This window comes from Netta rufina (assembly GCF_964035555.1).
Source record: "Netta rufina genome assembly, chromosome: 4".
NCBI classification, from domain to species: Eukaryota; Metazoa; Chordata; class Aves; order Anseriformes; family Anatidae; genus Netta; species Netta rufina.
This window is the reverse complement of record NC_140127.1, coordinates 74,227,445-74,247,306: the sequence shown is the minus strand read 5'-3', so window position 1 is coordinate 74,247,306 and position 19,862 is coordinate 74,227,445. Positions and strand designations below refer to the sequence as shown.

General features: G+C 56.1%; 2 protein-coding genes across 3 annotated transcripts; both read left to right on the top strand.

Moving 5' to 3' along the window:
• Positions 1-2,606: 2,606 nt before the first annotated feature.
• MAVS (mitochondrial antiviral signaling protein) lies at positions 2,607-7,415 on the top strand. The gene is made up of 7 exons (XM_084285646.1): positions 2,607-2,652; positions 2,735-2,975; positions 3,656-3,830; positions 4,109-4,365; positions 4,703-5,249; positions 5,333-5,469; positions 5,847-7,415. The coding sequence occupies exons 2-7, from the start codon at positions 2,859-2,861 to the stop codon at positions 6,441-6,443; spliced, it is 1,830 nt and encodes a 609-aa protein (XP_084141772.1). The 5' UTR covers positions 2,607-2,652; positions 2,735-2,858; the 3' UTR covers positions 6,444-7,415.
• Positions 7,416-8,452: 1,037 nt separating this feature from the next.
• On the top strand, positions 8,453-18,904 carry PANK2 (pantothenate kinase 2). Of its 2 annotated transcripts, XM_084286768.1 has the most exons (7): positions 8,453-8,691; positions 11,997-12,349; positions 13,327-13,580; positions 14,533-14,709; positions 14,954-15,077; positions 16,357-16,482; positions 16,943-18,904. In XM_084286768.1, the coding sequence occupies exons 1-7, from the start codon at positions 8,511-8,513 to the stop codon at positions 16,991-16,993; spliced, it is 1,266 nt and encodes a 421-aa protein (XP_084142894.1). In that variant the 5' UTR covers positions 8,453-8,510; the 3' UTR covers positions 16,994-18,904. The 2 variants fall into 2 exon arrangements, with proteins under 2 accessions (XP_084142894.1, XP_084142895.1); XM_084286769.1 differs by lacking the exon at positions 8,453-8,691 and having other exon boundaries at positions 12,066-12,206.
• The last annotated feature ends 958 nt before the right edge of the window (positions 18,905-19,862 follow it).

Below are 19,862 nucleotides of genomic sequence, written 5' to 3'. Positions count from 1 at the left end.
CTTTTGACATGGTTTCCCATAGGATCCTACTGGACAAAATGTCCACCATACAGCTAAATAAAAACATCATACGATGGGTGAGCAATTGGCTAACGGGCAGGGCCCAAAGGGTTATGGTAAATGGGGCTGCGTCAGGCTGGCGGGCGGTCACCAGTGGGGTCCCTCAAGGCTCCATTTTAGGGCCGGTACTTTTCAATATTTTTATAAACGATCTGGATGTAGGAATAGAGGGTATTTTGAGCAAGTTTGCTGATGACACCAAACTTGGAGGAGTTGTGGACTCGAATGAGGGTGGAAAGGCCTTGCAGAGGGATCTGGACAGGTTGGAGAGCTGGGCGATCACCAACCGCATGAAGTTCAATAAGAGCAAGTGCCGGGTCCTGCACCTGGGACGGGGAAACCCTGGCTGCACGTACAGACTGGGCGATGAGACGCTGGAGAGCAGCCTAGAAGAGAGGGATCTGGGGGTCGTGGTAGACAACAAGTTGAATATGAGCCAGCAGTGTGCCCTGGCAGCCAGGAGGGCCAACCGTGTCCTGGGGTGCATCAAGCACGGCATTGCTAGTAGGTCAAGGGAGGTGATTGTCCCGCTCTACTCTGCACTGGTGCGGCCTCACCTCGAGTACTGTGTGCAGTTCTGGGCACCACAGTATAAAAAGGACATGAAACTGTTGGAAAGTGTCCAGAGGAGGGCTACGAAGATGGTGAAAGGCCTGGAGGGGAAGACGTACGAGGAACGGCTGAGGTCACTGGGCCTGTTCAGCCTGGAGAAGAGGAGGCTGAGGGGAGACCTCATCACAGTCTACAACTTCCTCGTAAGGGGGTGTCGAGAGGCAGGAGACCTTTTCTCCATTAACACCAGTGACAGGACCCGCGGGAACGGGGTTAAGCTGAGGCAGGGGAAATTTAGGCTTGACATCAGGAGGGGGTTCTTCACAGAGAGGGTGGTTGCACACTGGAACAGGCTCCCCAGGGAAGTGGTCACTGCACCGAGCCTGTCTGAATTTAAGAAGAGATTGGACTGTGAACTTAGGCACATGGTGTGAACTTTTGGGTAGACCTGTGCGGTGTCAAGAGTTGGACTTGATGATCCTTAAGGGTCCCTTCCAACTCAGGATATTCTATGATTCTATGATTCTATGATTCTACTTTGCACGCTGTGGGTGTCAAAATGGGGCTAAGGCTGAGCCTGGCGGGCAGCGGGGTGGTTGGCTGCACTGGGAGCCAAGCTGCAGCCCCAAGGTGGGCCAAAATGGGGAAAATTAAGTGTTTTGGGTGTACCTTGAGCCAAACTTCAGCCCAAATTTGGACCCCAAATGGGGAAAATGAAAGGTTTTGCTTCCACCATGAGCCCAACTTCAGCACAAATATGGACCTAAAATAAGGAAAATGAAGCAGTTTTCCTCCACCATGAGGCAAACTACAGCCAAAATGTGGAGAAATTGTGGAAAATGAAGTGTTTTTCCTCCCCTGTGAGCCAAACTTCAGCCCAATTTTGGACCCCAAATGTGGAAAATGAAGCATTTTCCCTCCATTGTGAGCCAAACTACAGCCCAGATGTGGACCCAAAATGGGGAAAACGAAACATTTTGCTTCCTCCGTGAGCCAAACTTCAACACAAATGTGGACAAAATGTGGGCAAAATGTGTTTTCCCTCCACTGTGAGCCAAACTACAGCCCAAATGGGGACAAAATGTGGAAAACGAAGCGTTTTTTCCTCCACCGTGAGGCAAACTACAGCCGAAATCTGGAGAAAACGTGGAAAATGAAATGTTTTTCCTTCACCAGGAGGCAAACTACAGCCCAAATGTGAACCCAAAATGTGGATAATGAAGTGTTTCCCCTCCACTGTGAGGCAAACTACAGCCCAAATGGGGACAAAATGTGGAACATGAAGTATTTTTCCTCCCCCATGAGCCAAACTTCAGCCCAAATTTGTACTCCAAATGGGGAAGGTGAAACGTTTTGCCTCCACCGTGCGTGAGCCAGATTTCAGCCCAAATGTGCACAAAATGTGGAAAACGAAGCATTTTTCTTCCAGTGTGAGGCAAACTACAGCCAAAATGTGGAGAAAATGTGGAAAATGAAGTGTATTTCCTTCACCATGAGGAAAACTACAGCCCAAATGTGAACCCAGAATGTGGATAATGAAGTGTTTTTCTTCCCGTGAGCCAAACTTCAGCCCAAATTTGGACCCAAAATGGGGAAAATGAAGCATTTTGCCTCCACTGTGAGCCAAACTTCAGCCGGAATGTAGGCACAATGTGGAACATGAAGTGTTTTCCCTCCACCGTGAGGCAAACTACAGCACAAATCGAACCCAAAATGCGGAAAACGAAGCGTTTTCCCTGCATTGTGAGGCAAACTAGAGCCCAGAAGTGAACAAAATGAGGAAAACGAAGCGTTTTGAATAGCCCTAGCTGGGACCATTTCCGCAAGGCCCGGCCGCCCACAACCGGGCGCGGCCCCGAGGCCTCAGCCCGCGGGGCGGCCCTAGGCCACCTCACAGCCCTCCGCCTATCAGCGCCCGTCTTTCCCTCGACGGACAGGCGTTGCGGCCAATGAGAGGCGTGAGAAGGGGAAAGTGGGCGGGCTTAGCGGCCGGCCGGTGACGCGGCGGCTGTGGCGGCGGCGGGCCGGGAGGGTTGTGAGGTACCGGGATCGCGTCCCCGACCCTAAATCCCCTCAGAGCTGCCCCGGGAGGCCAGGCTGAGCTGTTTTTTTCCCCAAAAAGCTCCCCGTGCTGCCTCCGTGCTCGGGAGCTGCCTCTCGGTGCCCCCTTCGAGCTCCGCCGGGCGTCGCCAAGCGGGCCCTGCTCCCCCTCGGGCCTCCCTCTCCCCCTCAGGCGCTGAGGCGGGATGGGCTTCGCGGAGGACAAGGTGTACAGCCACATCCTGAGGAACATGGCCAAGTTCAAGAACATCCACGTGGCGTCGCTGGTCGATTCCCTCGGCTGCCTCACCGAAGCGGACAGGGTAAGTCGCCGGTGTTAAAACCGGGCACCTCGCCTGGTGTTATAGCACGGGGGGGAGGGGAGGAGGGTGCAGAAGCTTTGTTTCTGGTTATTTGTGGCCAGCAAGGCGAGGGAGGGGGGTGTCACCTTCTGCTCTGCTGTTTTGACCCCCCTTCGTGGTGCTGTGCTCGGCTCTGGGCCCAGCACGGGGAAGTGGAGCTGCTGGAGCAGGGCCTGAGGAGGCCGTGGGGGTGCTCAGGGGCTGGAACAGCTCTGAGAGAGGGGAGTGGTGGGCCTGGGGAAGAGAAACCCCCAGGGAGAGCTCCCAGTGGCCTGCCCGTACCTAAAGGGGGCTGCAGGAATGCTGGGGAGGGTCTCTTTGTCGGGGGAGGGCAGTGACAGGACAAGGGGTAACAACTTTAAACTAAAAGAGGGCAGATTTAGGTCAGATACAAGGCAGAAATCCTTCACTATGAGGGTGGTGAGGCCCTGCCCAGGCCGCCCCGAGGAGCTGTGGCTGCCCCAGCCCTGGCAATGCCCAAGGCCAGGCTAGATGGGGCTTTGGGCAACCTCGTCTGGTGGGAGATGTCCCTGCCCATGGCAGGGGCTGGAAATAGCAGGGTTTTAGGGTCCCTTCCAACCCAAACAGTTCTGTGATTCTCCCTCTAAGGCACGCCTTGCCTCTTGGTGTTCTTTGTTCAGGATGAACTTCATACCCGACAGGAGATGCGGGGCAGCAATGCGACCGCCTACAAATTCTATCAGCGCGTGAAGTGCTGCCGGGGCTGGGTGACCGACCTGATCAACGCCCTGCACCAGAACAACGCGGGGCACCTGGCCGAAGAGCTGCAGCAGGTCTATGACCTCTACCGAATCCGTAAGCGGCCTCCCCGCAGCACCTTGCCCTGGTGACGTGCCTGGGGACGGGCGGAGGTCGGCAGGGATCCTTGTTCAAAGCTGCTTGGGGTGGCAGTGGGCTCGGTGTCTCGGCATCCTTGTCCTAAGGGGAGGTGGAAACGGGAATTAAGGGGTGCTGCCGGTTTGGCTGATGTGGGGACGGAGCATGGGTGCGAGAGGGGCTGCCTCAGCCCCACGTCCACCCTCTGCCTCCTCGGCTTTTCCGCGCCGCCTCAGCTTTTACCTGCACCTCCTCAGCTTCTCCAAGAGCCTCAGCTCCGCCAGCTGCTCCAAATCCTGCTGCTGCCTCCTTCCCTCCCGATGCCCAGCCTGCTGTCTCTGTCAGTGCCCAGCTGCCATTTTCGGGGCCAAAACCCGCTGCGGACGCCCCGCTGGCCGATCCTCCCCGCTGCACCTCGTCCACTGGGGGCTCTGCTGCCACCAGTGCGAGCCCAGCTGCAAGCAGGGACGTTCCCAGCACCGACCTGGACGCCAGGGCCCCTGTGCAGGAAAAGGTGAGCAGGACAGGGCTGCAAAGATCCCTTTTGGAGCCGAGTTTCGGTGCTTTGGGTGCCACGAGCACGCTCTTGCTGCTGGTTTCTGCTTTGTGCTCGCTGCACCTGGCAGCTTCACCCACCCGGGCACCTTCTGTGCCATTTCCACGCAGAATTTGGGGTAGAATGTGGCTTCTGCTGGTGAGAAGCAGCAAGCTGCACCCTTTTAGCCTTCACTCGGCCCTATAACCGTGCGAGGACGGGCTTTGCTCTTGTTCTGTGCTCCCTGGTGCCCTGTGAGTCCTCAGCCGGGACAAAACGGGGCTGCCCAGCGATTTACCAGCTCCTTTTCTTCCAGCCCCTGGAAAAAACGAGCCCACAGCCTCCACCACCACCTCTGGCCACAACCTACAGTGGAGCGAGCGATGGGCGCAGCGCTGCGGGGCCGCTCCTGTGCCCGACGGAGGCTGAGGGGGTGGCAGCGGGGCCCCCCGGGGGGCTTTTTCTGTGGGCTGCGCCCCCCGAGCAGGGCCGGGAGTGGCTGAGCCAGCGATCCCCGGTGTGCGTGGCCGACGGCTGCTTCGGGAACTCCAAACACCTGCACCGTGCGGCGCCGGGCTCGGGGCTGGGCACATCCGTCCCGCTCAGGGACCCGCTCAGCGCTCGCGGCGTGGGGCAGCCCAGAAACGAGCCCCAGGAAGACGTTTACATCTCCGCCGAGCTGCCCGCGGGGTTGGCAGAGCCCCCGGGATCGCAGGGGAGGCAGGAGAAGGAGGCTGAGCTCGGCGCTGAGCATGGAGAGGCTCCCAGCAGCCTGGTGGATGTGCGCAGCCCCCTCCTCATCCAGCAGCAGTTCGATGCAGAGCAGAAACTGGCCGGGATGCTGCGAGAACACGAAGGTGGAGGTGAGTTTCCTTCCCAAGCTGGCTGGCGGCGAGCTTCTGGAAGGTCTCCTGGTTAACGCAGCGTCTTGTTCTCTCCCCGCCAGACACTCGGGTGGAAACCACCGCCCCCAGAGACGCTTCCCCATCCCGTGACATCTCCTGGAAGCTTCCTGTGCCAGAGCAAACGCTGCCTGCGGGGAAGGCAGCCAGCAGCACCCCCCCCGTGCCAGCAGAGGAGAAAGTAGGTGACCTTTCGGTGCCTCATTCAGGTCCTTTTAATCTCCCCTGCCTGGGAACTTTTTATTTTTGCTGCAGCGTAAGGCTTTTTGAGCTGGGGGTGAGTTTACTCGGTTTTTTTTCCCCTCTGTCTTCCTTTTCCTGTTCCCAAGCTGTATTTTAGGGCCTGTGTGCAGCCTCGCCTGCTGGCTGTTGCAGCACGCACGAGCCCAGCCCGACCCCGACCTCACTGGAACATCCCCCGCTGATTTTGTGGGGCTTCGTTTGGTCAGCTTTGGGGTTTGGGATGGTTTCCCAAACGCTGAGAGGAGAAAGGGAGCCAAGATTCGTTGGTCAGCACCTCCCTGCTCCCCTTTTTCCCCCTTTTGCTGTCTCCCAAAGGTGCTCCCGGCCTCGGCGGCCCCTCTGCAGGGCTCAGCAGTGGGGGGAAGCTCCGTGAGCCCACCTGGGAGGACGTCCTGCCGGGGGAGCTCCGCCACAAGCATCTGGGCCTCTCCCAACGGCCCGGAGGAGGACATGGAGCTCAGCAAGCCGGGCGTCCTCCTCTCGCTGCCGGGGGAAAGCCCGCGGGTGGCTTCCGAGGCCACCGATCACCTCGGTTTGAGCAGCGACCCGCTCCTGATGAGCTCAGACAGCTCAGATCCTGGTGAAACGCACGAGGGATCCGCTTCGGGACGTTGTTCCCCGGTTCCTGGAAGAGAAGAAGCGGGGGAAACGCGCTCCTGTTCGCCTCTCAGCTGGAGAACCGAGGAGATCCGCGTGGAGCACAGCCCCAGCGTGCTGCTGAAGGCGAGCAACGAGCTCCAGGACGGAGCTGGTGGCGTGGGCAGCCCCCCGGCTTCTAACTCGAGGGGTGGCCGCGGTGTCCCCAGCTCTGGGGACAGCCCCGGGTTTTCCTTGCCCTACCTCGTCCCGGCCGTGGGCATCGCGCTCATCTCCGCCGTGGCCTTCCTGGTGTACGCCCGGCTGCAAAAATAGAGGAGGGGAGAGGGAAACGGGGAGCCGGGGCCGCCCTTGGGAGGTTCCTCTTCCCCGCAGGGATTCGTCTGGCACGTCTGAAAGCCCGAGGAGACGTCTGAAACCCCGAGGAGCAGCCTTACCCCAAAGGTCCCGTTCCAAATTCGGGTCCCGAATTTCCCGACCGCCCCCAGGGAGCGGCTTGGAGCGCACGGGGATCGTGCTGCGGGGCTTCCAACCGAGCTCAAACCCCAAACCCAATTCAATTCCGCAGCCAAACGCACGAAGTGCCTTCCGAAAAACGACGGGCAGGAAACAAACAGCGGGATTTCGCTCTGACGGGGCTGATTTTGGGGCTGGACGTGAGCTGCGCCCGGTTTTGGATCCGTGGGCGGGTGGCAGAGGGCTTTCAGAGCGCACTTTATGTCCTCTGCCGCGCCGGGGGCTGCTCTCCTCTCAAAAAGGCCGCGGTGAATTCCCAAAGCTCCCCCCAAGCAGGGAGAAGAGCCCGGAATTCCCCGCCAGCAGTGCCCAGCGAAACATTTTGCTCAGCCTTAAGGAATTCTGTCCGTGAGCGCTTCGCACACAGCTCCCCACGGAAGCCGCAGCTTTTAACACTCGGATTTCCTCTGAATTTGCAGCGGACGTGGAAAATCTTCCCAAATGCAGCACCCGGAGCAGGGCTCTCTTAGCAGAATCCTTCCCTTATTTCCCCAGAACTTCGTCGCGACGTCTCACTCACTTCGTATTTCCACTTGAATCGCTCCTGGGAAGCGGCTGATTCATTTTACTTGATAAAAGCACGAAGTTTTCTCTTTTTTTTTTCATTTTTTTTCGGTGTTCGGTGCGACGTGCCGCCGCTCCCACCTCGCCACGTAGCACTTTAAGAGCCTCGGCAGCGGGCGAACCCGCGGGAAGGGGATTGTGCCCTGCGGATCCTTTAAAAAATAAACAACGAGGTTTGTTGTGGAACACGGAATAAAATCCTTTGCCACTTCACAGAACCCTTGAGGTGCCCTGCGTGTAACGGGGGGAGAATCCCAGATTTTGTAGGGCGGGGAAGGGTACGGGGGGGACAGGGGGAAGGGGAACTGAAATAAATCCCAAATCCTGACCCTGTGCCCGCGGGAGCTGGTGCAGGGATGGAGCCGAGCCCCTCTGGGTTCAGCTCCGCTCCCAAACCCTGCTGGTGGGGGGTTCCCGGGTGTCTTTTGGGGAGAATTAGGGAGGTTTTGGGCAAGGTGGCTGGAAGCAGCCCTTTTTGCAGCGTTGGGTGTCCTCTGCGGGGCGCAGCGAGGGCAGGGCAGGCTGCAGGGCTGCGGTCACAGCCGGCCGTGCTGGGGGTGCGCCAGGTAATCAGCAATCGGCCGTTACCCCCTAATTACCCATGGCTAATTACCAATTAGCCCTCAGTCCAGACCCACCCCAAGTGGGAGCGCCCCCATTTCCCTAGGGACGGCCCTAAGGGTGTGTGGGGGTGCATGTCGTGACATATTGCGCTCATGTCGTGATACAGAAGGCAGCCGGAGGGAGAGGCCTCGCTATTTGCATATGCAAATCGTATGCAAAGCAGCCCCCCCCCCGCGGCCCAGCCCAGCCGGGCCTACTGCAGTCTTCCCCGCGGCCCCCGTCTGCGTTGCCATGGTTACCCCGGCTGTCAATCATCCGCGTTATCCCGCCCCAACCGCATTCGCCTCACTCCATTGGCCGACGGCCCTGTCACTCTCTCCCCGAAAGCACGCCATAGGCCAACTCCGTCTCCCATCCCCCGCCCCTCGCCTCCCCGCGCTCCCTCCTCCTATTGGCTCCCCACCCCGCCGCCTCCCATCCCTCTCCCCTCATTGGCTACCCCACCCGTCGCTCCGCTCGGCGACGGCAGCCGATTGGCCGCCGCCTCACGGCTCCTCCCGCCCCCTTCCCTCGGGGCAGGAGCGAGCGCGGCCGGGCCCTCAGACGGGGGGGGAGGCAGGGCCGGGGCCGCTCGGCGCAGGCGCGCTGCGGGCGGCGGCTGCGGCTGTGGCGGCGGCGACGGCGGCGGCTGAGGGGCGCGGCGGGGCGGGCGGCCCATGGGGAAGGGCCGCGCTGCGGATGGAGCCGCTGCGCAACGGCGGCGGGGCCGAGGACAAGGCCCGGAGGCGGGGAGCGGACGCCGGGCCCCCGAGGCGGTGGAGCGGAGGTGGAGGTGGAGGCGCGGCGGGCGCTGACAGCTCGGCGGCGGCCGGGCCTAGCGGCAGGCAGCGGCGGGACTCGGTCCGCAAGAACCGGCCGCGTGAGTGCGCCTCAGGGGAGGGGGCGGGGCCTAAAGGGGAGGGGGAGGGGTTTAAAGGAAGGGGGAGGGGCCTACAGGGAGGGGCGGGGCCTGGGTGGGAAGGGGGTGTGGCCTAGAGGAGGGGCGGGGCCTAAGGGGAAGGAGGGGTGGGTGGGAGGGGGAGGGGGTGGGCGGGGTTTAAGGGAGGGGGCGTGGTTAAGGGAGGTGGGTGGGGCTAGGGGGGTTGGGGGCGGGGCTAAGGGGGTGCAGGGGGCGCTATGGGGGTGTAATGGGGGGGTTGGACAGGGGGACAGAAGGACAGGGGATAAGGGGACAGGGGGATGGAAGGACAGGGGGACACAAGGGGACAGAAGGACGGGGATAAGGGGACGGGGGACACAGGAAGGGGGCAGAAGGACGGGGGATAAGGGGACAGGGGACGTGGGGTAGGGGGACAGAAGGACAGGGGGAGACACAGGGGAAAGGAGGGGACACAGGGCAGGAGGATAAAGGGCCAGGGAGACAGAAGGACACAGGTGGGGGACAAGAGGACAGACAGGAGGACACGGCACACAGACAGGGGGACAGGGGGGATACGGGACGAGGGGGCACAAGGGACAGCAACCCACAGGCAGAGCCAGGCAGTGAGGGTTGGAGCGGTGGGAGCACAGCAGTGGGAGCAGGGGAGCAGAGAAGCCCCACGGCTCGGCAGGGACGTTGTGACAAGCCGGCCCCTGAGCCACACCGCGTGGGCTGGCACGGAGCAGGTGGCAGCCCTGGTTTTGGCAGCAGCCGAGGCCGTTTTCCCAGAGCTGGGGGCCTGCAGGTGCCCGGGGGTGCCCGCAGGAGGAGGCAGTGGCACCATAACACGGCTCCTGAAGGACACAGCCCTTGAAGGACACCCCAAACAGAGCCCGGGGCCGGGGCAGCCCGGCCTGAAAGCAGCAATCAGAATTACCGTGCAGCTGAGCCGCTGCAGTCCCCGCATCGTGCGGTGCTTTCCATGATCTTCTCCTCAGTGCTAAAGGCTTTTTTTTCTAGCTGCTGGAGAAAAGGGAGACTTTTTCTTTGCCAACCACACCGTTACGGCCAAAAAAAAAGCCCCAAAAGTGGTTTCAAAGCGCTCACCCGCTGCAGAGCCTCCTCAGTGATTGCCTTTGTCATTCACGTGCAGCAAAACCACCTTGGGCAGTGAGTCTGGTGTGGCTGCCTCTAAGGAGATCCCCTGAAGATCCTGGAGATCCCGCTGGGAGCCACAGGATTCCTCCTTAGGGAGCCATCAGCTGCGAAGGAGAGCTCAAAAATGAGGGTGGGTGCGGGTGGAGCCGTGCATTAAGGGATTAAACCCCCCCGCTCTGCTCTTGGGCAGTTTCTACCAAAGGAGGAATTTCTTTCTGGGGTTGTTGGAGTTTCCTGTGAGGTCTGCGCCTGCGGGCTGGGCTGGGAGGAAGAGGAAGGAGGAGAGAAACCAGCGATACCCAGGCAGTGAGGAGCAGCAGAACGCTGGCTTTGGAACTTCTAGCGTCTTCTTCCGAATAAGAAGCCCTAAAACTGCTTCAGCAGCTCCTTTGCAACACAGAAATTAAGCCTTGATTCTTTTAAATGCCTTTTCCTGATTTGGAGTCACGTATGAAACGTGAATTCCCCTTTTCGGAGCTGTGAGATGAGTGGCACTCTGCATTTAATGCTGACAAATGCCGTTTTTTTTCCTTTTCCCCCCAGCTCTCCCATTTCCATAGCAGCATAACACTATTAAAATACGGCATTGAGTGGTTTTTGTCGTTGTGCACTCGGCTAAATCGTCAGTCTTCGTTGCTCCACGGGCAAATCTTTTTAGCTGCTAACAGAAGTGCCTCCGAACTCAGGGATCAGCCTGCAATCCTGCCTGTCACATGAAGAAAACCCACCATGGAGACCTTTAACTCATCACCTCTTCCATCCTGGCACTTTGCAGCTCCTCCAGCTGTGTTTTTTGGGGCTGGAAGCTCCCCACTTCGCTCACAGACCGGATCCAGAGATCTGCCCACTGGAAAAAATGCATGGTTTTGAGACAGAAAGCCACAACTGAACTGTGTGTATGAAAAAGTGCTCACAGGATGCTTTGTGCAGCGCCTGTGCTAAGGGAGGAGAACCTTCCTCAGGCCAAAAGATGAAGAATTTTGTTCTTTTGGAAGAAAATCGCTTTGAAGACGCTGCACCTGCTTTAGCAGGCCTTTCTTTTAGACACCACCGAGAGGCAAAACGCTTCCCGGAAGGTGCTGGGAGACAGCAGGGCCTGCAGATCCCAAATTGGGCCAGGAAAGCTGTCTCAGACTGTGGTAGACGCTGGAGAAATCAGTATTTGAGGACAAACAGCAGCTGGTGGTGGCGCCCGGCCAGGAGAGCGTCCTCCCCTTGGGTTTTCTGGTTCTCCCCTTGTTTTTTTTTTTTTCCCATCTCACGGAGAGGCTCCACCCTTGCTGTTCCACCCGTTCAGAGCTTCGTGGGCCTGTTACGGGCTTCTCATGTCTCCTTTCATCTCTTTTCACAGAACAGAACAGGTTTTTTTTCCTTTACAGAACACCGAGGGTTTCATCCTGCTGCCACAAGCCCATGGCTGCGCTTTTCCCTTTGCTTGGGCTCCCCCGTGTCTCGGTGGCTCCCACCTAGCCTTCAGCTCGTTAACACCACTATTAATCCCTTCCAGTTCCCTGCTCCCATCGCAGATTCCATCTCATCGGGGTTTTCTCTTCCTCTTCTCCAAGAAGCTCATTACCTAACGCAGCCGTAACCGCTGCTGGGCCTGCCACCGATGCGTATTTTGCAGCGGGGGGGGGAATTTGACTAATAAAATAATCCAATTAGACGTTTGTTTTCGCCTCCCTGGGGCATCTTAGATGCCTCGTCTACCCCGGCGTTGCGTGCTGTAATTAGTTACCGTCTGTGCCTTGCTTTGATGGAACAGCACTGGAATTAGCCTCGGCTCTGGCTCCGGCTCAGGACTTTATGGAAAGAAATCGCTGGGGATTAAAATCAGAGCAGCACCCGGCCGGGGCCGTGTCTTTAAGGTGCTGCGGGGATTTGGGGGATTGCAGAGAGGTTTTGGGGGGCTCCCGAGCACCAGGTGCCTCAAAGGAGGAGTTAGCTGAGGGCTCTCAGTGCGGACAGCCACGTGCTGACAAAGAAAGAGCACACAATTTGTATTTCCCACTAGTTTGGGTAGCTCCAGTGGGGCTGTATTTTGGAGTCCTCAGAGAATTGCATGCATCAATTCAGTCTGTAAGTAGTTTTGGTGTTCCATAGCCCATTTCTTTCTCTTTTATTCTTTTTTTCTCTCCCCTTTCTAGTCTTCCCTTGGTTTGGCCTGGACATCGGAGGCACCTTGGTGAAACTGGTGTATTTTGAACCCAAGGACATCACCGCCGAAGAGGAGAAGGAAGAAGTGGAAAACCTCAAAAGCATCCGAAAGTACCTGACCTCCAACGTAGCCTACGGCTCCACAGGCATTCGGGATGTGCACCTAGAGCTAAAGGACCTTACCCTGTGTGGACGCAAAGGCAATCTGCACTTTATACGCTTTCCTACTCATGACATGCCTGCTTTTATTCAAATGGGAAGCGAAAAGCACTTCTCGAGCCTCCATACTACCTTATGTGCCACGGGAGGTGGAGCGTACAAATTTGAGCAGGACTTTCGCACAGTAGGCATTTTTGGCTTCTCTACACACTTAGGATCTGCTAGCGCCACCCTGGTTGAGCTTCGAGCTAGGAATTGCTTCCAGCCTCTCCCTGCAGACTCCAAACTCCTCTAAATCAGCGTCGGAAGAGCGCGCCTAATTCAACCCAAACTTAGCTCAGGGAACTGTGCGGAGCCGCGTTCAGCTCCCTGAATTCCAACCCCTTTCCTAAAAGTGCATGCAGCCTTCCCACAGCCCTGCAACGACTCGCTGGCTGCCGTGCTGTGTGCCCTTACGAGATTTGCTCTGTTATTAATCCGTGATTGTGCTGATCTCCTGGTGTTTCCTCATCACTGTGTTCACATGCTTAATTCTTTTTTCATATCGTTCCCTAGCTCGTGTGGTTTCATGTCTAACGCACATAACTCGGCTGGTTGAGGTTCAGCCCAATTAGGTGGGGAATTAATCAAAAGGAGGTCAGGAGGGGGGGGGATTTGACATCATCGTTTGGCTTCCTTGTAAGATAAAGCCTTGTTTAGGGCTGCAGTACGTGTGTGCTACATTCTTTGTTTAACCAAGCCTTGAAAAATGTACCAAAGAGGGGTTTTGTGCACTCCAGGCAGTGATATAAGCAGAAAACAATCTCAGAACTCTCTTTTTTATTTTTTTTTTGATCAGTTAAGCCTCTCTTCATTTTTTTTCTTCCTTTTCATGCGTGTCCTGAGCCCCTGGGCAGTCGATGGGATTCTCTTGGCTTCCAAATCTGCCTCAAATTGCTTGTTTCCCCCTCCTTTGTGCACACGTGCTTCACGCCAGGGTAGTTAGCAGCCCGTGCTGGGGGGCGCGCAGCCCTCCTGCCCTCCACACTTCTTTCCCTGCCACCACGAGATGCGGGGATAACTGAAATGAAGACGTTTTCCTAGCCCTGAGCACAAACCCTTTGTGTCCCTCGCTACTTCTCGAATATCCCATCTCTTTCTTTTCCTTTCCCCCCGCGCCAGATGGGTGACCTTCAGCTGCGGAAGCTCGACGAGCTCGACTGCCTTATCAAAGGAGTGCTCTACATCGACTCGGTCGGCTTCAACGGCCACTCGGAGTGCTACTACTTCGAAAACCCCACGGACGCCGAGCGGTGCCAGAAGCTGCCGTTCACCTTGGAGAACCCCTACCCACTCCTCCTGGTGAACATCGGCTCGGGGGTCAGCATTTTGGCCGTCTACTCGAAAGAGAACTACAAACGGGTAACGGGCACCAGGTGAGCGCTGTGAGAGGGGGGGAGGGAGCCTTATTTTAGGCTCCTAAATGGTTTTTTCTGCGTTGTAGATGGTGTTTTCAGGGCCGAATTGAGTGTCAGCCTCCAGCTTCTCCTGCAGTCCCTTCTCTCTGCCAGTAAAGATCCCTCCTGGAAGAGGGAATCTGAATTTCATGTTTTAATTTCCCTGCTGCAACTTGTGTCCTTAGAGGCTGTTTTCTGAGTTGCCCCGCTGCAGGAATTAAACCCTTTTATTCAGCAGAGATCCCACGTTTCGGTACTAACCCCAACCTGCTCGTGCCCACGGTTAGCTCCAGTCATAGCAGCAGAGATTTGAATCCAAACTCGTGCAAGGTACCTTTTTTTTTTTTTTGGCAAAGGGCTGCTGGAACAACCGTAACTCCCCAGCCATTGCTGGGCTGCTGCAGTTCTTGGAGATGTGACTCGTGGTGCCAGCAGAGCCAGAGAGCTCCTTGGCTTTAAGCTTTTCCAAAATTTCTTGAAAATGAGCGATAATAATAATAATAAACCCCCCACAGCACAGACCTGACTCCTCTCAGACGTGTTTAGTGGTGTGTTTGCACAGCAGCGTGCACAGGACGTCCTTTTTTTCCAGCGTTGTGCATAGCTGTGCCTTAATGCTCCGTGAAGCCCTCAGGACCGCTATTTATTTTGGGATCAGCTCCTCAGAGCGCTGGGAAGAAGGTGGATGTTTGTAAAACAGGAAAACTGCCTTCTTATTTAGGAACGTGCCCTCTGCAGAAGGCTGTGAGGGCATGGGGTCGCGTACAGGCTGCGGGCCGCTGGAAAGGAGCGGGTTTAAAGAGAAGAGCTCCTCTTTTTGGGATTATTCTCACCAAAAAGAGAGGCAGCAGGAGGGACGGGGCAGCTTGCACGAGCTCCCGTGCCCCTTCAGAAGCCAGGTGGGTGACTTGGGTTTCCTTTTACATCGCAGCCTCGGAGGGGGAACCTTTTTTGGTCTCTGCTGCCTTCTCACCGGTTGCTCCACCTTCGAAGAAGCCCTGGAGATGGCGTCCCACGGGGACAGCACCAAAGTGGACAAATTGGTGCGGGACATCTACGGCGGAGACTACGAGCGCTTTGGACTGCCGGGCTGGGCCGTGGCATCCAGGTAAGGCTTGGTGGTGTTTTTTTTTTTCCCTACAATAACTTCTGCAACGATGAAAAACTGGATTTGTATGTTTTAGGAGATCAACCACTCCTGCTGGTGTTGCACCAGATCTAAATGACTGCCTGTGCTGCTTTGTAAAGCTAGAAAAGCTTCCAAATGAATCATTTTAGTTAATTTAGTGATTCCCTTTCTCTTCTGGAGTTCTGATTTAACCAGGCCTTTAACCCCGAGCCTTTCCTTGCAGTTTTGGGAACATGATGAGCAAGGAGAAGCGGGAGTCTGTCAGCAAGGAGGACCTCGCGAAGGCCACCCTGATAACCATCACCAACAACATCGGCTCCATCGCGCGGATGTGCGCCCTCAACGAGGTACCGAGGGAAAACCCACCTCACTGCTGCCCCTCTGCAGCATCCCTTCCGTGCTGCTGTGCCTCTTTCCCTGCATACACTTCATCCAGGTGCATTCGTTCCTGTATTTCTGGACGTTCAGTAAGATGTAATCCGCTCCTTTTGGATTCTTAAATGAATTTTCTTCCTGCCCGCCTGCGTACTTGGGGTTCCCTGGGTTATTTTTACCCCGTTTTACCTCGTTTCCTCGCTCGAGTGCCACCACTTCTGCAGCCGTCACCGTATCTTTGTGCTTTCAGCTTCTTTACAGTGCTGCCTTGTTGCGTTCATGTCAAGCAGCATTGTACAGGGCTATGAAAGAGCAGAGGCTCTTCGCTCGGCTCGGAGCACGCTCCTCACTCGTTGGCACACCCGATTTGTCATCGTTATCTGCTAAAAGCGGGCAAGGTATCTCACAAATAGTCGTGCCCACAAAACACCAGCTGGGTCCTTGCCAACACACGGGGTAATGAAGAGAAGATGGTGAATAGTTCATTAGAGCAAAGCGTTAATGAGTGTTGGGGTGGAAGGAAGATCCAAAGAAGAAGCATGTGAGCAGTTGGGAGGTGTTCCTGATTCCTCAGTAAGTGGGGGAACTGAAAATTACTTCTCTGTTGGAGAACGAGAATCTTTCCCTTAATCCATTGGCTCCAGAGAACCATTCTGTTAGGGAAAAGTTTGGCTGAAAATCTGCTTTAAATCTGAACTGGGTCGGTCTCTTCCTCTCATTCAGAATTGTGCTGGTTATGGGTTTTCAGATATTTTTTTTCAGGTTGAAAGCTGTTCGGCTTTCCCTGTGAAAGGCCAGAGGTGGGGGGAGAGAGAGGAGATGGCACGTGCTGAACAGCCCTTCTAAGCAGTTACGGGACCTGATAACAAAACCCCAAGGATTTGGTGAAGTCCCTAAGCTCGAGAAGCTGCAGTCACACCTGTAACTCTGCTATCTGTGGCTCCCATCCCCACCCACCAAGGAATTTTTGCTCCTTAGCTGCCAGGAGCAGGTTTTTGGGGCGATACAAAATTTCTCTGGATTTAATGGGGAATTTAATATGGACCAGTGACTTTTGGTTTGCTTTCAAGTTGGTTTGCATCAAGTCCCACTGGAAAATGGATTTGAAAAGCTACACGTGGCCTTCTTGAAAAGCACTCTAGTTTTTTTTTTTCTTCTAACTCGAAGGTGGGGCTTTTGTTGCAAGCAGAAAATGACAAATTCAGGCTGAACTCTCCAATCTTTTTCAATCTTTTTCCCTCATTCCTGCAGAACATCAACCGAGTGGTTTTTGTCGGCAATTTCCTGCGGATCAATACGATCTCCATGAGGCTGCTGGCGTACGCCTTGGACTACTGGTCGAAGGGACAGCTGAAAGCTCTCTTCTTGGAACACGAGGTGAAACAACGCTCCAGCTTTATTTTCTCTTACAACGCTCAGGTCTTGGAGCGCTCTGGGAGCAGTCCTGTGGGGTTTGTAGCTGCGGTGCTGGGCGTTGTGCAGCAGGTTCCAGCTGCCTTGCTCCTCCGGGCACCATCGCAGGGTCCCAGCAAGCACACGCGTTGCTCTGGGAACTACAATAAGAATGATTTACTGCCAAGCTCGTGCTTTCTTGTGAACTTTCATTTTTCTAGACCATTTCCATGATACCACAGCTGGTTCCCTGCAGCTCTGCTCCCTCGTAGCAAACAGAATCAGAATCTACTTCCTAATGTACCTACATCTGGTTATTTCTTCCACCATGCTTTATAAGTTTTTAAAATTGCACCGTTCAGTATTTATTCCTGTTATTCTTCCTCTCGTATCGGGTGCACGCCCAGGTTTGAGTTGCTGATGGCTGCTGTCTGTTTGCTTGCAGGGTTATTTTGGTGCCGTCGGTGCTCTTCTGGAACTCCTGGATTCAGCCTGACTCCCTGCAGCCTCCGGACGTCGGCCCTACAAAATCAGGGCGCTCCCTGGGCCTCGATGCCCTCGTTTGGCTTCGGTGACTTGTTACAACTGGCTGCGTGATCCTGTCAGAGGGCAGGATTGATGTTGCTGACTGTCAGTTGAAGGCAGGCTGTAATTCAGAGCGGGTTTGCTCGCAGGGATGCAGTTGGGTTGAGCGTCTGCAGGGCACGAAGCCGCCGCCATCGAGCGTCCCTCTCCGTGCAGCCTCCCACACACGTTTCATGGTGGTCACGTCGTGCAAAATCTGCTCTTTCCCTTTCCTCAAGATCCCTGTGAGTGCCGGATGTCCCCCTAGTTCCTATTTTATAGAATCCAGCTCAACGTTTTCTGTGCTGCGAATGAAACGTCAGGTCCTCGTTCCGCTGTAAATCCTGGGGTTGGGGCAGGGCCTAAAACCCTGGCACCTGAAACCCCTGAGGACCGCTCCTGTCCCCTCCGCACCACGCAGCAGCCTGCCAGTGGGGCTTCATTTCTGTTAGAGCAGCTTCTTACCCTGTGTAGGGGTTCTCAGAGCCGGAAGGGAAGGTGTAAATCGTGTCCTGGCTTCCCAAATCTGCTCAGCTCGGTTCCGCTCGCAGCCTGTGGCGCTTTGCAGACCGGCGCGGTGTTGGCATCACGTTAGGAGCCCGTGACCTTGAGGCGTGCTGAAAGCAAACGTGAGGGTGAACCGGGTTTCTTCTTTCCCTCCTCTGCTGTCAGACCGGGCTGCACGTAACGATACCAAAGATTTCTTTCAGCCACGCTTGGGGTCTCTGTAACGCTCCGTTTTATGCTCGTTAATGGCTAAAGTGCTGTGGTTCGGGGGGAGGCTGTTCTTCCCTTCCACGAGTTGTTCTCTCCTCTTTTTTTCTCCGTGCACGCAGCCCCGTGAGCAGCCTGGGAAGCGGCTCGCTGCAGCTCGGAGCCTCTGAGGGTAACAACTCCCAGGCTGGGATTTTGCAAGTTGCTTGCTGCGTACCGAGCAAACGAGCTCTCCAAAGAGCAGAGCTGCTGCTAGCGGCCAACAATTTAAAACGGGCCGACTGCATCCACGCAGCTTGTGCGTTGATCCTCCTTGTTCCTCTGCTTTGCCTTGCCTTGTTTCTTAGAAATTCTTCTCACTTTTAGAGTTCAGCTCTAAAAGGCGCAGGGGCTGTAGCGAGAAGGGCGCTGTTGGCGTTCTCCTTCCCACGCTGCTCGCTTCAGTTGTCCCCGTGGCACCTGCCTCTCGTTTGGGGCTGAAAAGGGAAGAAACGGTCCATTCAGATGTTTTTTTTCCTAGCTTAGATCCTGTGTGAGGCTTCTCTGAAGGCTGTCACGTCAGTTCTGCCAGGAGCAGGCAGCACGAAGCGAGGTACCTCCAAAGCTTGAAGGGCCTGGAACTTCCTGAGCGTGTCCCATAATTAAAGAAAAAAAGGGGATGGGGAGGATAGGAGAGAAAAATGGGAGAGAAAAAGCTTTTGGGAAGCTTTTGTGCCCCTGCAAGTAAGGCCTGGGGGGGGGCTTAGCAGCCAGAATTTGCCCCAGGGCTTTTCCAGAGCCCCCTTGGGCGCAGGCAGGGCACCTCCGGGTGCAGAAGGGAATCCTTGCAGGGCGTGGGAAGGGGCTGATGTCTCCAGGAGCAGCCCCGGGGAGCTGAGGGGAGGCAGAAGCCGCCTGGAAAAGATTTGGGGACGCGAGGGGAGGCTGCTGAGAGAGGAGGAAGCTGTGCTGCGAAACAAGATCCTGCCCTGGCAGGCGTGGAGGGGCCGAGCTCGCGTCCCTCGTGCCGCCCGTGGGTTTGTGTGGGTCCTGCAGGTGCCGCGCTGTGTGCGTCCTTTTGTAAAAGTTCTTTTTTTTGTGTTTTTTCTTTGTTTTTTTCTTGGAATAAAACATTTCAGTTATTTTTGTATACGCCAAACTCCCCCGTGTTGGCTTCTCCTGCTCTTCTGCCCCGCTGCGGAGGGAACGCGCCAGCAGGTACCCAGCGCCCCCACACCGCCTCCTGAAACCAAATCCCCCCAAACCCACCAAAAATCCCTCTGGGGGCGAGGCTGGGGCCGTTTCCCACCCCCCTACAAACACAGCCCCGCTTCCAAAACCTGCTTTTATTTACATTTCAAGTCAAATCACATGCAAAAAAAAAAAAAAAAAACTTTGTTTTTTTTTTTTTTCTTTTTTTTTTCCTCTCCTCCTTTTCCTTACGAATAGTGTGATTAGCAAAAAGGACGCATTAGAATTTTTAAAATAGCAATTAAATATACAAAAATAGAGCTTACAAAAAAACAAAAAAAAGACCGAAAATAAACCGAAAAAAAAAAAGAAAAAAAAAACCAAAAAAAACAAAACAGCGACCGTTTTAAAAAATATTCTGCTGCAGAATTCGTAGTGTACAAACACGTCTATGAGGCTCCACGCTCCATAAACAGTCGGGGGGGGGCACGGTTTTTATGGGGGGGGACGCCCCACGCTGCTGTGCCCCTGGTAATACTGAGCCCCCCCCCCCTCTGCCCCCCTAAAAGGGACCGAGAGCTGCAAGGAGAAGGGGGCCGGGTGCCTGTGGGGTGCTCGGGTTCGCCCCAAAAGGCAAAGTGGGGGCGTTGGGGCCCCCCCCCCCCAGCAGCTTGCGCCCCGCGGGCTGCTTGGTTTGGGGGATTTTGGCACTGCCTGGAGCCCCCTGGGGCTGAGAGCGGGTGCACAGGGCAGGATTTTTGTCCCCCCCCCTGGGGGCTCGCCCGTGGCAGGGGGTTGAGGAAGCCCTGAGGTAGCCCAACGCGCGCCGTGGGGGGGGGACACGGCCCCCCTGCCCCGCTCAGCCCTTTTGGGATCCCGGCACGAAGCCCTCAGGGGGCAGAGAGAGCACGAAAGGC

Excerpts from the sequence above, each read along its gene's own strand:
- PANK2 (XM_084286768.1), top strand. The coding sequence starts at position 8,511 with ATGGAGCCGCTGCGCAACGGCGGCGGGGCCGAGGACAAGGCCCGGAGG. Across the intron at positions 14,710-14,953 it reads GGCTGGGCCGTGGCATCCAG|TTTTGGGAACATGATGAGCA; the intron begins GTAAGGCTTGGT and ends CTTTCCTTGCAG. Across the intron at positions 16,483-16,942 it reads CTCTCTTCTTGGAACACGAG|GGTTATTTTGGTGCCGTCGG; the intron begins GTGAAACAACGC and ends GTTTGCTTGCAG.
- MAVS (XM_084285646.1), top strand. The coding sequence starts at position 2,859 with ATGGGCTTCGCGGAGGACAAGGTGTACAGCCACATCCTGAGGAACATG. Across the intron at positions 4,366-4,702 it reads GGGCCCCTGTGCAGGAAAAG|CCCCTGGAAAAAACGAGCCC; the intron begins GTGAGCAGGACA and ends CTTTTCTTCCAG. Across the intron at positions 5,250-5,332 it reads GCGAGAACACGAAGGTGGAG|ACACTCGGGTGGAAACCACC; the intron begins GTGAGTTTCCTT and ends TCTCCCCGCCAG.